General features: G+C 48.0%; 1 protein-coding gene across 1 annotated transcript; it reads left to right on the top strand.

Annotated features, from left to right (window-relative positions):
- Window positions 1-1,823: 1,823 nt before the first annotated feature.
- On the top strand, window positions 1,824-14,557 carry gabpb2a (GA binding protein transcription factor subunit beta 2a; the record flags this gene model as incomplete). The annotated part of the gene is made up of 8 exons (XM_080531936.1): window positions 1,824-1,903; window positions 7,235-7,342; window positions 7,727-7,894; window positions 11,253-11,447; window positions 11,993-12,134; window positions 12,624-12,794; window positions 13,159-13,277; window positions 14,159-14,557. The coding sequence occupies exons 2-8, from the start codon at window positions 7,235-7,237 to the stop codon at window positions 14,555-14,557; spliced, it is 1,302 nt and encodes a 433-aa protein (XP_080388062.1). The 5' UTR covers window positions 1,824-1,903.
- Between the last annotated feature and the right edge of the window lie 429 nt (window positions 14,558-14,986).

The following is a 14,986-nucleotide window of genomic DNA, read 5'->3' as shown; positions in this document are numbered from 1 at the left end:
ATCCTAACTTGATTTCGACCTTCATGTTGACTATATCACCAAAAACACAAACACATTTTCAAAGACAGGCTATATTCAAATTTGATTTCAAACTTCATGTTGACTACATCGCCAAAAACACAAACAAATTTTCATAGACAGGCTATACTCACATTTTCATAGACAGGCTATACTCATAGACCCTCTGTTTTACAAAAAGGGCCTGATATCAAAGTCTTAATTTAAGCCTACAGGTGCCATTGTTTTCAAGTAGTCAATCCACCACACTTCTCTTTTTAGGAGAAGATTATCTATGTCACCTCCCCGTCTGGGGTAATGCACTTTTTCAATTCCTACATATCTTAAAGATGAGACATTGTGCTTTTCCTGTTTAAAGTGTACCGCTACTGGACTTTTCTCGTCCCCATTACGAATAGTGCTCCTGTGTTCCGCAATGCTAACGATATTGAAGCCAGTCATTGTTTCATGTGGGTTTCTTTACAGAGAGACGGGAATCACGTTTAGTCATGTTTATTATTGGTATCAAGCAGGCCACCAATACAACACACTGTGGTGGATTCATCTGACTATAACAGTCAGGAAACAAGGGGCAGACAGAAATTAGGGGATGAGAAGGTGTCTTGAACGGAACAAGGCATCAGATTCAGTTCTGAAACACACAAATCTGGAAGTTTCCTTACTGGCGTAGTAAGGATGTAGGCCTAGTTGTATTCACTGATCATAACGGTATTTCTGTTGGAGCACATAAAGGTTATGAAGGTGTGATTTAGAGGTAAAAGGTAGGTCCAGTACAGTGGTGTATATATGGGCCTTGCTTGACACATGAAACCTAATCAATCGTTATTGTCTCAGTCTTATGTATTACCAATGGTCCAGCAGGGAAAGTCCTGATGAGTTTTTTTGAAGAAAGCCCCTGATAACTATAACTAATATAATAATATTGCCCCATATTGTTTTTATTTAGAGATACAACATTATTCATATTCATATATCTTTGTTTGTAGAAATCGAGAGTTAAATATAGGCTACAGCCGTTCTAGGGAATGAATTAAATAAGGTAGGCTATAATAGTTTGAAGCAGAGAGACTTTGAAGTGGTGTCTTTCTTAACACAACACAGATTAAAAACAGACGCACGGTGAGAGGTGGAGAACCCCCTATCCACCGACCTGGGGTCAGTGTTTGTTACAGCAGCCTGTGGGTCGAGGGGGACACGGGGGCGCATCTGGCTGATCTCAGGTCGGCCCGACCACTTCTCCTCAGTTATAACTCGGTTAAACTTAAAGACTGATCTCAGATCGGCCCGACCACTTTTCCTAAGTTATAACCCGCCCGTGCGGGGGGTTAAAGACTGATCTCAGATCAGATCAGACCCACACTTCTCCCTCAGTGATAACCCGCCCATACGGGGGTTAAGGGCTGACCTCAGATCGGCCCGACTACTTTTCCTCAGTTACCCACCCGCCCATACGGGGCTTAAAGACTGATCTCAGATCGGACCCGACCCTTCTCCTCAGTGATAACCCGCCCCTTAACGGGGGGGTTATAACCAGGGCTGATCTCAGATCAGACCAGAGCCACGCTTCTCCCTCAGTGATAGCCCGCCCCTAACGGGAGGTTAAACAGGCTTAAAGACTGATCTCAGATCAGATCAGACCCACCCTTCTTCTCCTCAGTGATAGCCCGCCCCTAACGGGAGGTTAAACAGGCTTGTTGGTTTCCACCTCCGGTGTCGTAAGTGGCCGCCATCTTTCTTATCCGTTCAAATACTCAAAAAATAATATTTCTTTTCATTAACTTAGGGATAACGGGGGGAAGGGAACACGTTATTTGGGTTAACGGAGACCTGAGAGACTTATGTTCACAGTCCCCAGGGAGGAACCTTCATTCGACGCCTTCTCGAGGTAAGAAAACACGTCACGAAAAGCAGTCTCGCGTGAACTGACACATGCTAATTAAAGCTAGCAGCCAAACCGGGTAGCTGTTATTAAAGTTGTAAGTTAGTAACTAAGGAGCGTTCCTTAGCAACGTTCTGAACGTTCTGGTTCTAGAATCAGACGCGTCGCGTTTGTGCGCGAGAGAGAATCCATCGCCATCAACTCGTAAGACGGTTTCAGTTGACGCGCGTTAACTTTAGCTAACGCGTTAGCATTTCAAGCTACAAAGCTAACCCCGCTATAGATCACAAACCCGGGGGTCTTTACGCTCGCAGCGGGACATGGTAAGTACTTACTATTGTAGGTTGGGTCGCTATGCATCACTAAGCACTGTTAAACAAACTTTAAGAAGTTAACAGACTCTAAAAACAGGACTTTAAAATGACTTATTTTGCGCGAAGCGTCGATGAGGCTGGTGACAAAAGATAACGCTGTTGTTACCCGGATGTGGAAGTAGTTTTTAAGAAATAGGAATTTGTATCTCGCTGACTTCCTCCGGAAAACCGACAACTTAATATCAAACAGTTTCCTGTTCCCTTATGTATAATATTAAATGTCCCCGACGGGGGTTTGTGATGGGGTGTTTGGTGTGTTGGTTGTGTTGAGCGGGTTACACGGTGCCACATGGCCGCCTCTTGTTCTGTAACAAGGCTCTTAGATAAGATGGCTGATGGCTCCTCACTCAGACACACACTGTGACTCTGAGCCTCATGTGTCGGTGTGTGTGTGTGTGGTGGGGTTTTGGGTGCACTAGTTGCTCACAGACAGACAGACAGACACACACGCACACACAGACACAGACACACACACACACACACACACACACACACACACACACACACACACCGTGACTCTCAGCCTCATGTGTCGGTGTGTGTGTGTGGTGGGTTTTGGGTGCACTAGTTGCTCACAGACAGACACACACACACACACACACACACACACACACACACACACACACACACACACACACACACACTGCGTCATTGTTATAAGGGACCACCACCTCCCCCCGAATCCGATCAATAGGATCTGGGGGCATTCAGCCAGTCCACGATGGCCGTAGAATATACATAAATGTGTATGTATATATATATCAGTGGAGGCTGGTGACTTCCAGAATTGAGGAGGCCAAATTTTTTCCCGCTTGCTCGCTTCACTCGCGATGGAATGTTCCCTGTTCTTCTTATCTGTCTTTGTTAAAAATTATTCATTTGTGTTTGGCGGTACTGAAGGGATTGGGACACTCTCAGGATGGTGGATGAAGCAGCTTTTATTGCCTGCACAATGGGTCATCAAATAAACAAAACAATTGGCATGAATCTCTGGTCCGCCTGCAGCAGCTATTGTCCCTTCTGCTCAGGCTCACAACATTCACCACAACATACTACATACAATCAATGACATGTCAAAAGCACTCAAACACTATGTCAATCAGACACACAACATACAATTCAGAACAATACTTCATCCATTTCTAATATTTATCCTGCAGAACAGCACTCATACGCGTGTGGCGGAAAAAGGTACTACACGGAGGCCAGGCCTCCTGTGCCCACCCATTTTCAGTGATTTGGCCAATCACATATTGCCATGAAAAAAATTGCATTACATTGACTTCTATGAGAAACCACTTTCCGACAGGAGGCCTGGCCTCCGTGTAGTACCCTTTTCCGCCACACGCGTGTATGAGTGCTGTTCTGCAGGATAAATATAAGAAATGGATGAAGTATTGTTCTGAATTGTATGTTGTGTGTCTGCTAAAAAATATAATTATTGCTTTTTTAAATCTCTCTCTCTTCTCTCAAATTATTGGGGAGGCCAGGCCTCCTCCACCTCTATGGAGGAGCCTCCACTGATATATATGTGTGGTGGCCTGGGAAAACCCGTCGGATGTCGCTGGCGTTCGTTCGTGGCAAAGAGCAAAAATAGATGGAAATCGCGATTTTGGCGATTTTTATATTATGTGGTATTCTAGTACTTTGAACTCCATACTACATTATGGTGAATAAACATTTTAAGAAAACAAAAGAGAAAGTACTTATTTTTATGTTTTTTTGGTGGGTAGTTTGCTCGAGAAACAAGGTCATTCTCATTTCCTCATTTCCTCATTTCCTCATTCTCAGTTAAGCAACGCACGCACACATGAGCGAAAGGAGAGACGATACTTCCACCTGTGTTATTGCCAGTTTACTGATGCTCACAATACAAGCATAAAGTAATAACATCTTAACTAGAAGACACACAAAATTGGATCTGTCCCTCGCATACCGACGAGGCGAGCAGACTAACACCGCATCACAAGCAGACAAACGAGACCAGCCTGCATAGGCTCCTCCCCCGACCCAGAGGAGAAAGGGGGAGAAATCACCTTTCACTTTTTTTGACATGATACATTAAAATGCTCATAACTTTTTAAAATAAAGGGCTATCTCGGTCATTCAACCAGTTATGAATAGCTGAGAACTTCTAATTTATGGAAATATAAAAAAATGAAAATGTCAAAATGCCACCATGTGAAGGGTTTTCCCAGGCCACCACACACACACATATATATATATATATATATATATATATATATATATATATATATATAAAGCTGTTATGCCCAAGTGACAACATGCAATTGCTAGTGTTACATAACTAACGTTTACTATGTGACTTATAGATATAACTTTTATGTAGAGATGAAAGAAAAGAAACCCTATGCTCAAGAAGTGACGGCTGTCTTTATTTATTTATTTTTAATGTATTATTATTGTCTGGCTTCAGTATATTGTCATGTTTAGGTGAAATATTATTTTACTATGTTGAGTTAACTTGTGCTCCTCATAGGCCGATAGAGCGGACCTCACGACTGTATAATGGGGCTTTTCCACTACGGTTCTGACCCGGGTCAGCCCGGGCTGGCCTGCTTCTTTGGCGCTTTTCCATTTGTCGGCCTGGGTCGGGTCGGGTCGGGTCGCTTCTTTAGCTACCCATCGTGCCCAGGAACCTTTTTTGAGACCCGGAACCTTTTTGCCAGGCTGCGTGTGACGTGTGACGCTGCACACCGTTGATTGGTCAATGGAAATCGTCATCCCATGTTCATAGATTTCTTCGCTAACCGCCATCTTTAAATACCACATTCGCTCTTGGAAAATGTCACTACAGTTTCTGTAATAGCTTATTAATAAAGATTCGAAAAATTATGCTGACCATCGTATTATTTTAGTTTAATGTCATTTCAATGCATCATAGAACTTTTATTTACAACAAGCATAACACAAAAATCGCTATTATGCACCGTCTTTGCCCGTGAATAACACCGGCTATGGAGGTGGTACAAACACAATACTCCTTTGCTAACTTCACCATCGGTATACGGTCATTTTGAGCCCTTAACCACCGCACTGACACCCCGAGAAGTTATGCTTTTAACCGTAAACTCAATGAACCGGGAGTTCACCCGCTGCTGCCTGCAGCACCGCGCCTGCTGGTTGAAACTCCCGCGGGGGGAGAGAAACGTTTTACCAGGGAATTCGCTCCGCGCTGTGTCGATCGTGATAGCAGTGTCGTATCGACACCATTCAAATGGTTTTGGATTCCCTGTCCTCTCCCCTATCCGGACACGTTTGAATTGTTATCCTAACCCACGGTAAACCGAAGTTATTAACCCGCAAAGGGCACCGTGTTTGCCCGTGAATAACATGGCACACAATGATACTACAGTTCATAAAGCAGACAAGTGAAGGCAGTGGTTTTAAGGGTTCAAAAAACATGACTTTATTATGTGTACATAGCTTCCTCTCTCTCTTTCTCTCTCTCCAAAAAACCACGGTTAATAATATACCACATGCCGAGGGAAAGGCATACGATAGCTTCAAGTTCCTCCATGTCGCTGTTGTTGTGGCTGTGTTGTGTCTCGTGAAAATATACGTCACCACCATGGCGCGCTGTTATGACGCGTAACTCCGCCTACTATCGCCTACTCCTCCTACTCGTTCCTGGTCTGTTGTGTATAGTGGAAAACCAGAACTGTTCAAAAGCGTGCGGAAGCGTGCCGACCCGAAGCGAGCCGGGCCGATAATTGAAAAGCGCCATAACAATGTATAGTTTAACCACAGAGCCTCACAGTGACGTTTCACGGTGGACACGCCCCTCCACTGGGGTACGGAAGTAGGGTACATTCGTCTTTTAACTATAATGCAAGTGATTGATGGCGATGACTGCTGACTATGTTGACAATGACACCCCAAACCCATGAAAATGTTTAAAACAAAATGCAAATGTCAAAAGTGGCCAATGCTAAGATTAGATATTTCTAGTGGTGTCACTGTGGAAGCTTAACTTCAGATTTCAACGATTTCCCCGTCCATATTATTATTTTTATCATTTATTTTTACTTCATTATTTACAACATTGTCACGTTATAGATAATACAACAGTTTGCAGAATACCGGGTCCATATTGATGAGGCATGCTGCACACCTGCCAGATTATTCACCACCCCCCCCCCCTCCTTAGTGGGTGGAATTGGAGGGAGGAAGTGAATTAGTTGGAACTGGTGGCTTTTAATTAGATTAAGCTACAACAACAGCCTTGTAAGGAGGCAAATTTTTTGGGATGTCAAATCAAATTCGAGTGGTCATTTACACAATATGCAGGAGACAATGTAATGAAATGCTTCAGGGCATCCATCTCCTTAACAACAACGCAGCAACCAGACAATATCAGTATCAGTTTGCAGTGCAATGTCATCTAGAGATTAGGTCTCGTAAAAAATGTTCCTGCATGCCGCGAGCGTTGCAGGCAAAACTCAATGTATAAAGACAGGCTGGCAGTAGCAGCTCCGCAGTTAGAGCCACAGAAGAGACGCAGCAGCCAGTGTGGAAGCCGCAACAGTGAGAGACGCAGCAGTTCCGCCACGCACACGCGCTGCTGAGGTCGACGTTTGTGTTTGAAGAGTTAACCCTGGTCTTCTCTAGATGTTTAACCAGGGCTCGACATTAACGCCGTTTTACTTGTCCGGAGCAAGTAAAACTTTCGCCGGGTTTGTTTGCGCGAGCACGACGACGCTGCTAGATCCCGGATATTTTTACCTGTGTGCAGGAAGAACAACAGACGGCGCAGGCGAGAGACTAGACTAGATGATCGTGATTGAAGATATTTATCAAAGCGCACGGGTGATCGACGAGTGATCGATGAGTACACGAGTACGCTTTGATAATATCTTCACTCACGATCATCTAGTCTAGTCTCTAGTTCTATGTTAGATGTTTAACCCTGGTCTCCTGGTCTTCTGGTGTTCTCTGTCAGATGTCGCTGGTGGACCTGGGGAAGCGTCTGCTGGAGGCAGCCAGGAAGGGGCAGGACGATGAGGTCAGGACGCTCATGGCCAACGGGGCGCCCTTCACCACAGACTGGGTAAGGAACGACCTTACTGTGACCTCTCTAAAGCTCACCAGTACACCACCAGTACACCACCAGTACACCACCAGTACACCACCAGTACAACACCAGTACACCACCAGTACACCACCAGTACAACACCAGTACACTAAATCACCACTACATCACTGATTCCATTTAAAAGGAGTTCCCGCTCCAGGGTCCTCATGGCGGGTTTTGGGATGAAACAAAAACACATTTATTCATGCTAAAAGAATAATGTATAATTATAAGCCTATTATAATAATCTGTGTGTGTCTGTGTGTCTGTGTGTCTGTATGTCTGTGTGTCTGTGTCTGTGTCTGTGTCTGTGTGTGTGTGTGTGTGTGTCTCTCTCTGTGTGTGTGTGTGTGTGTGTAGCTGGGCACCTCGCCCCTCCACCTGGCGGCCCAGCACGGCCACTACTCCACGGCCGAGGTGCTGCTGAGGGCAGGCGTCAGCAGGGACGCCCGTACCAAGGTGGACAGGACCCCGCTGCACATGGCCGCCGCTGAGGGGCACACCGTCATCGTGGAGCTGCTGGTCAAGGTGTCTTTTGTTAAAAAAGTTGTTGTTTTATTTTTTCTGAGTGGGGCAGTCCCACTCATATTTTTCTTTTTATTGTGATAGAGACAGTAGAGATTTGACAGGAAGGATGGGTTAGAGAAAGAGAAGGAAGGGTTAGAGAGAGAGAAGAATGGGTGAGAGAGAGAGAGAGAGAGGAGGATAGAGACAGTAGAGATTGACAGGAAGGATGGGTGAGAGAGAGGAGGATAGAGACAGTAGAGATTGACAGGAAGGATGGGTGAGAGAGAGAGGAGGATAGAGACAGTTGAGATTGACAGGAAGGATGGGTGAAAGAGAGAGAGAGGAGGATAGAGACAGTTGAGATTGACAGGAAGGATGGGTGAGAGAGAGAGAAGGATGGAGACAGTAGAGATTGACAGGAAGGATGGGTGAGAGAGAGAGGAGGAAAGAGACAGTAGAGATTGACAGGAAGGATGGGTGAGAGAGAGGAGGATAGAGACAGTAGAGATTGACAGGAAGGATGGGTGAGAGAGAGAGAGAGAGAGAGAGAGAGAGAGAGGAGGATAGAGACAGTAGAGATTGACAGGAAGGATGGGTGAGAGAGAGAGAGAGAGGAGGATAGAGACAGTAGAGATTGACAGGAAGGATGGGTGAGGGAGAGAGGAGGATAGAGACAGTAGAGATTGACAGGAAGGATGGGTGAGAGAGACATGCAGGATATGTCCGCGACCGGAATCGAACCGGGAACCGGGAAAGTGTGGTTACATGGTCGACGCTTAGTGCGTTACGCCACCAAGCGCCCCCCAAGGTGGCGTCTTTAAAAAGGTTTCACTTCTTAACTCATTCAATGCCGAGAGGAGAATAATGGGTGAGAGAGAGAGAGAGGAGGATAGAGACAGTAGAGATTGACAGGAAGGATGGGTGAGAGAGAGGAGGATAGAGACAGTAGAGATTGACAGGAAGGATGGGTGAGAGAGAGAGAGGAGGATAGAGACAGTAGAGATTGACAGGAAGGATGGGTGAAAGAGAGAGAGAGGAGGATAGAGACAGTTGAGATTGACAGGAAGGATGGGTGAGAGAGAGAGAGAGGAGGATAGAGACAGTAGAGATTGACAGGAAGGATGGGTGAGAGAGAGAGGAGGAAAGAGACAGTAGAGATTGACAGGAAGGATGGGTGAGAGAGAGGAGGATAGAGACAGTAGAGATTGACAGGAAGGATGGGTGAGAGAGAGAGAGAGAGAGAGAGAGAGAGGAGGATAGAGACAGTAGAGATTGACAGGAAGGATGGGTGAGAGAGAGAGAGAGAGGAGGATAGAGACAGTAGAGATTGACAGGAAGGATGGGTGAGGGAGAGAGGAGGATAGAGACAGTAGAGATTGACAGGAAGGATGGGTGAGAGAGACATGCAGGATATGTCCGCGACCGGAATCGAACCGGGAACCGGGAAAGTGTGGTTACATGGTCGACGCTTAGTGCGTTACGCCACCAAGCGCCCCCCAAGGTGGCGTCTTTAAAAAGGTTTCACTTCTTAACTCATTCAATGCCGAGAGGGGGAATAAAGTCTCCCCCAAATTGGCAACGTTCCAGAGTGCCTAGGGTGTCTCTTTTTTTTCCACTAGAAATGCATAAATGATGAAGCTTCGTTTTGTAGCCAATCAAAGTAAAACACCACATAAAACACTTGGCACTCTAGGTGGGGAATGTTCCGGAAATCTATGGCAATTAGTGATTTTTAATGGACCCTAATGTGATTCAGTAAATAGTGCTGAGCAGAGCATTCAAAACCAAAACATTAACACTAGGGATGCACCGAACATTCGGCCACCGAATGTATTCGGCCGAATATCGCAAAATAAAGCACATTCGGTATTCGGCCGAATGTGTGAAAACACCAAATGTTTACCACCGAATAGTGGCCGTGTTTTGATGATGCAATACAATTAAATATAACTCTCAACAGGCGCGCGGCGCGAGGCGACGCGCTTTCAAAACTGGCTGCGTTCGTAAATTCACTCAGGAAATCCGATCAGCACTCGTGGAATGCCTCTCGTCCAATCAAATGACTCGGTTTCTCTATGACGTCGGGCCCAGTGTGCGCTCCAGCGCTCTCAGAGCGACTTTACGAACGCAACCTTACACTCATCTAGCTAGTTAGCTTAGCAGTCGTAGCTCAATTTAAAATTGGAGTGAGAAGCAGAGTTGTTGCCTTGTTGAAAACATATTCAGACTCCCCAGCTGTTCTACACGAGTTTATGACATGCAGCTGTATCATGCGGTGGTTTCTATGCAAACCAGAGACTATAAAAACAAAATATATTCATTCTGAAATAACATGAACTATTATCCTTACACTCAGGTGGACTCAATTCAACTTGTTGAATGACTTGTTGAAGACATTTAGCATTTTGACCTAATTTTAAGAGTGACAAAGGGTCTGAATACTTATGTACATGAGGTATTTATGTATTTACATTTTAATACATTTGCAAACATTAAAAAACGTTTTCACTTAGATTATGGGGTACTGTGTGTGGATTGATGGCAAATCTATTCAAAAATGTGAAAAAAGTGAAGGGGTCTAAATACTTTCTGAAGCCTATGTAGAGACAAATCATGAATATCATTAACTTGAACCCTGGAAAGCAGTAGAGATTAAATCCCACGATAATTAGTTATAATAAGTTATATATAAAAGTTCTTTTTTTTCAATCTCAATTTCTTTCTTTGAGAAGCATGAATAAAAAGCAAAATGTATTTAGTTTATGCAATGATAAAATTAAAAACTGCCGATACACATTCGGTATTCGGTATTCGGTATTCGGCCAAGTGTTTCCTTAAATTCGGCTTCGGCCTCGGCCAAGAATTTTCATTTCGGTGCATCCCTAATTAACACAATATTCTCCACATAGGGGAAGAAAATGTGAGGGGGGAGAGAGAGATAGGCAATGGGGAGGGGGGGGGGGGGGGAAACGGTATACCGACAAAGCAGTGTCTAACCCTCAGTCCTTCTCCCCTCCCCTCTCCTCTCTACCCCCTCTCCCTTCCTCTCCCATCGCCCCCTCCTCTCCTCTCCCCTCCGCCTCCTCTCCTCTGCCATCCCCATCCCCTCCTCTCCCTTCTCCTCTCCACCCCTCCGCCTCCTCTCCTCTCCCATCCCCTCCTCTCCCCTCCTCTCTCTCCACCCTTCCGCCTCCTCTCCTCTCCCATCCCCATCCCCTCCTCTCCCATCCCCATCCCCTCCTCTCCCCTCTCCTCTCCCATCCTCCCCTCCTCTCCTCTCCCCTCTCCTCTCCAATCCCTCTCCCTTCCTCTCCCCTCTCCTCTCCAATCCCCCCCCTCTCCACCCCCCCCCCCCCCCCCCCCCCCCTCCTCTGTACAGAGCGGGGCGGACATCAACGCCAAAGACATGCTGAAGATGACGGCGCTGCACTGGGCGGCGCAGCACAACCACCACCGCGTGGCCGAGACGCTGGTCCTAAACGGTGCCGACGTACACTCCCTCAGCAAGTTCGACAAGACGCCCTTCGACATCGCAGCCGACATCCACAACGCCGACCTCATGATCCTGCTATCGGTGAGGGGCGCTGTGGACAGGATGAACCTTTTCTTTTCTTCTTTCTCCTTTAGAAAGAACTGTAACAATATGCTGTTCTTTAGCCAGATAGTAGTGGTGGCGCCACTACTTTTTCTCTCTATCTCCCTATCTCTCTATCCCTACCTATCTATCTATCTCTCTATCTCTCTATCTCTCTATCTCTCTATCTATCTGTCTATCTATCTATCTATCTATCTATCTTTCTGTCTATCTATCTATCTATCTCTCGATCTATACTGATGTTTTTGTGCGTGGTTGGATGTCTTAGTAGTAGTGGTGGTGCCACCTAGTGGATAGTGTGTTGGGACTGGTGATCAGAAGGTCATGAGTTCAAATCTCTCTCTCTTTCTCTCTCTCTCTTTTTCTCTCTCTCTCTCTCTCTCTCTCTCTCTCTCTCTCTCTCTCTATCCATCTATCTTTCTTTCTAACTATCTATCTAACTATCTGTCTGTACATGCTACACTGTGTCTGTACATGCTATGCTGTGGAGGTTGCTGACGTCCAGTGTGTGTGTGTGTTCTCAGGAGGGCATGCAGAACCAGGTGAACGTGAACGCGGACGGGGTCCAGGGCCAGCCCCAGTTCATCATCCAGGGCCTGCCGGGCCTGCAGGGGGGCGTGGTGAACCTGGCCGACCTCATCAACAGCGCCAACAAGGCCAACTCAAGTAAAGGCCCTATACTTCTATCTCTCTAACCAGACAGACAGTAAAGACCTCATACTTCTATCTCTCTAACCAGACAGACAGTAAAGACCTCATACTTCTATCTCTCTAACCAGACAGACAGTAAAGACCTCATACTTCTATCTCTCTAACCAGACAGAAGACACTGATAGCTACCGATAGGTTCATCACACATGTTGTCCCGGTGTTACGGAACAACAATGGTGTTAATCCTCTTTCTCTCCATCCCTCTCTCTACCTCTCCTCTCTCTACCTCCTTCTCTCTCTCTCTCTCTCTCTCTCTCTCTCTCTCTCTCTCTCTCCCTCCCCCTCTCCCTCTCTCCCTCCCTCTCCCCCTCCCTCTCCCCCTCTCGCTCTCTCTCTCTCTCTCTCCCTCCCCCTCTCTCTCTCTCTCTCTCTCTCTCTCTCTCTCTCTCTCTCCCTCTCTCTCTCCCTCCCTCTCTCCCCCCCCCCCTCTCCCTCCCTCCCCAGATGACACAGAGGAGAACATCGCTGCCAACGCTCTGGACCCCAACAGCATCCAGCAGGTGGTGAACGAGCAGGGTCAGAGGGTCATCACCATAGTAACCGACCAGCACGGCAACCTGCAGACGGGCGGCCTGGGACAGCCGTTCTTCGTCACCATGCAGCACGGCCAGCAGAGTAAGAACATCGTACACCCACGACAAACAGACATCGTACACCCACGACAAACAGACGTCGTACACCCACGAGAAACAGACGTCGTACACACACGAGAAACAGACGTCGTACACCCACGACAAACAGACATCGTACTTCCACGTGAAACATCGTACTTCCACGTGAAGCATCGTACTTCCACGTGAACATCGTACACCCACGAGAAACAGACATCGTACACCCACGAGAAACAGACATCGTACACCCACAAGAAACAGACATCGTACACCCACGAGAAACAGACATCCGTTTATTTCTTTTTTTTTAACATATTTTTTATGTTATCTTCATTGTTCTGACCTGCTGCTGTTGTTGGTGTTTGCAGTGTTGGCGGTACCAGCCAATCAGGTGACAGAAGAGGTGGTTGAAGAAGAGCCCCAGCCGCCCCCCTCCCGCAAGAGGAAGCTGGAGGCCTCGACCAATCACACGGACGCAGGAGACACGGTCAGTGGGGCCACATCTCAGACCACAGTAGAGACCTGCTCTGACACAGGCCAGACACTGTGTTTTATCTCTTAGACGTGGCTGTAGGGGAGGCTAGTGGAGGTAGAACACCAGGGGAGGCTGGGGGAGGTAGAACACCAGGGGAGGCTGGGGGAGGTAGAACACCAGGGGAGGCTGGTGGAGGTAGAACACCAGGGGAGGCTGGTGGAGGTAGAACACCAGGGGAGGCTGGGGGAGGTAGAACACCAGGGGAGGCTGGCGGAGGTAGAACACCAGGGGAGGCTGGGTGGAGGTAGAACACCAGGGGAGGCTGGGGGAGGTAGAACACCAGGGGAGGCTGGGGGAGGTAGAACACCAGGGGAGGCTGGGGGAGGTAGAACACCAGGGGAGGCTGGGGGAGGTAGGAATCGGAGGACAGGCTCGTTGGAATATATGGAGCAGAATGAGGAATGGCAGCACATAAAATAACTAAATGTTCTCTCTCTCTCCTTTTTTGTCTGTCTTTCCCTCACTCTCTCCCTCCCACCATCCCTCTCTCCCTTCCTCCTATCCACCCCCCTCTCTCTCGCTCCATCCTTCCCTCCCTCCCTCTCTCCCTTCCTCCTTTCTACCCCCCTCTCTCTCCCTTCCTGCCTCCTTCCCTCCCTCCATCCCTCCCTCCCTACACCCCCCACTCCCTTCCTGCCTCCTTCCCTCCCTCCCTCCCTCCCTCTCCCCCTCCCCCTCTCTCCACCCTCCCTCCCCCTCCCCCTCCCCCCCTCCCTCCCTCCCTCTCCCTCTCCCCCTCCCTCCCTCCCATCCCTCCCCCCCTCCCCCCCCCTCCCTCCCCCTCTCCCCCTCTCCCCCTCTCCCCCTCTCTCCCTCCCCCCCCCCCCCTGCAGGAGATGCTCCAGAAGCAGCTCCAGGAGGCGAACCGGAAGGCCCAGGAGTACCGGCAGCAGCTGTACCACAAGGAGCAGGAGGCTGAGCAGTACCGCCTCCGCCTGGAGGCCATGGCCCACGGACAGACCAACGGCACCGCCGCCGCCCAGGAGGAGGAGGAGGTGGTGGGGGGCGAGGAGGAGGAGGTGCAGGAGGAGGTGGAGGAGGAGGTAGAGCAGGAGGTGCAGGTGGAGGTGCAGGTGGAAGGGGCGCAGATGGTAGAGACTTCCGGCGGGGTGGAGGAGATGGTGGTCCTCCAGGAGGGAGGGGGGGCGATTATTATCAAGACGGAGGAGGAGGGGGAGATGCTGGACTCTGTGGAGGCGGCCTCCGCGTCGCACACTGAGGTGATCTCATAATGATGGAGGGATGGATGGACAGAAGAGAGGAGAGATGGAGAGACACGGACTCCGGGTGTCGGACGGACGGACGGACGGACGGACAAGGCTACCCCAGCGTTTTCATACCTCCTTTCTTCTTCTTCTTCTTCTACTTTTTTTTTTCTTTCTTTTTTTGATCGCCATTGTTTTATTTTGTATGATATGTGGTTACTAGTCTTGCCCTAACCCCCCCCCCCCCCCTCCCTTTTTTCTTATCATGTTTATTTCCCTCAGCAGCCTTGAGTTTTCGATAAGTTAGCAAAGACGCTTCGGTAACAGGATGCGGGAAAAGGGTACCGGTTTGACCCTTGACCCGTTAACGGTGCCTAGAATCACCTTGACTACCAGGGAGAGAAGAGAGAGAGAGACTGTGTCTGTGTCTGTGTCGCATCATGGTAGACATCTTTT

This window comes from Nansenia antarctica (assembly GCF_963989245.1).
Source record: "Nansenia antarctica genome assembly, chromosome: 5".
NCBI classification, from domain to species: domain Eukaryota; kingdom Metazoa; phylum Chordata; class Actinopteri; order Argentiniformes; family Microstomatidae; genus Nansenia; species Nansenia antarctica.
Note: the sequence above shows the minus strand (reverse complement) of the source record. Positions and strands in the feature narration are given on the sequence as shown.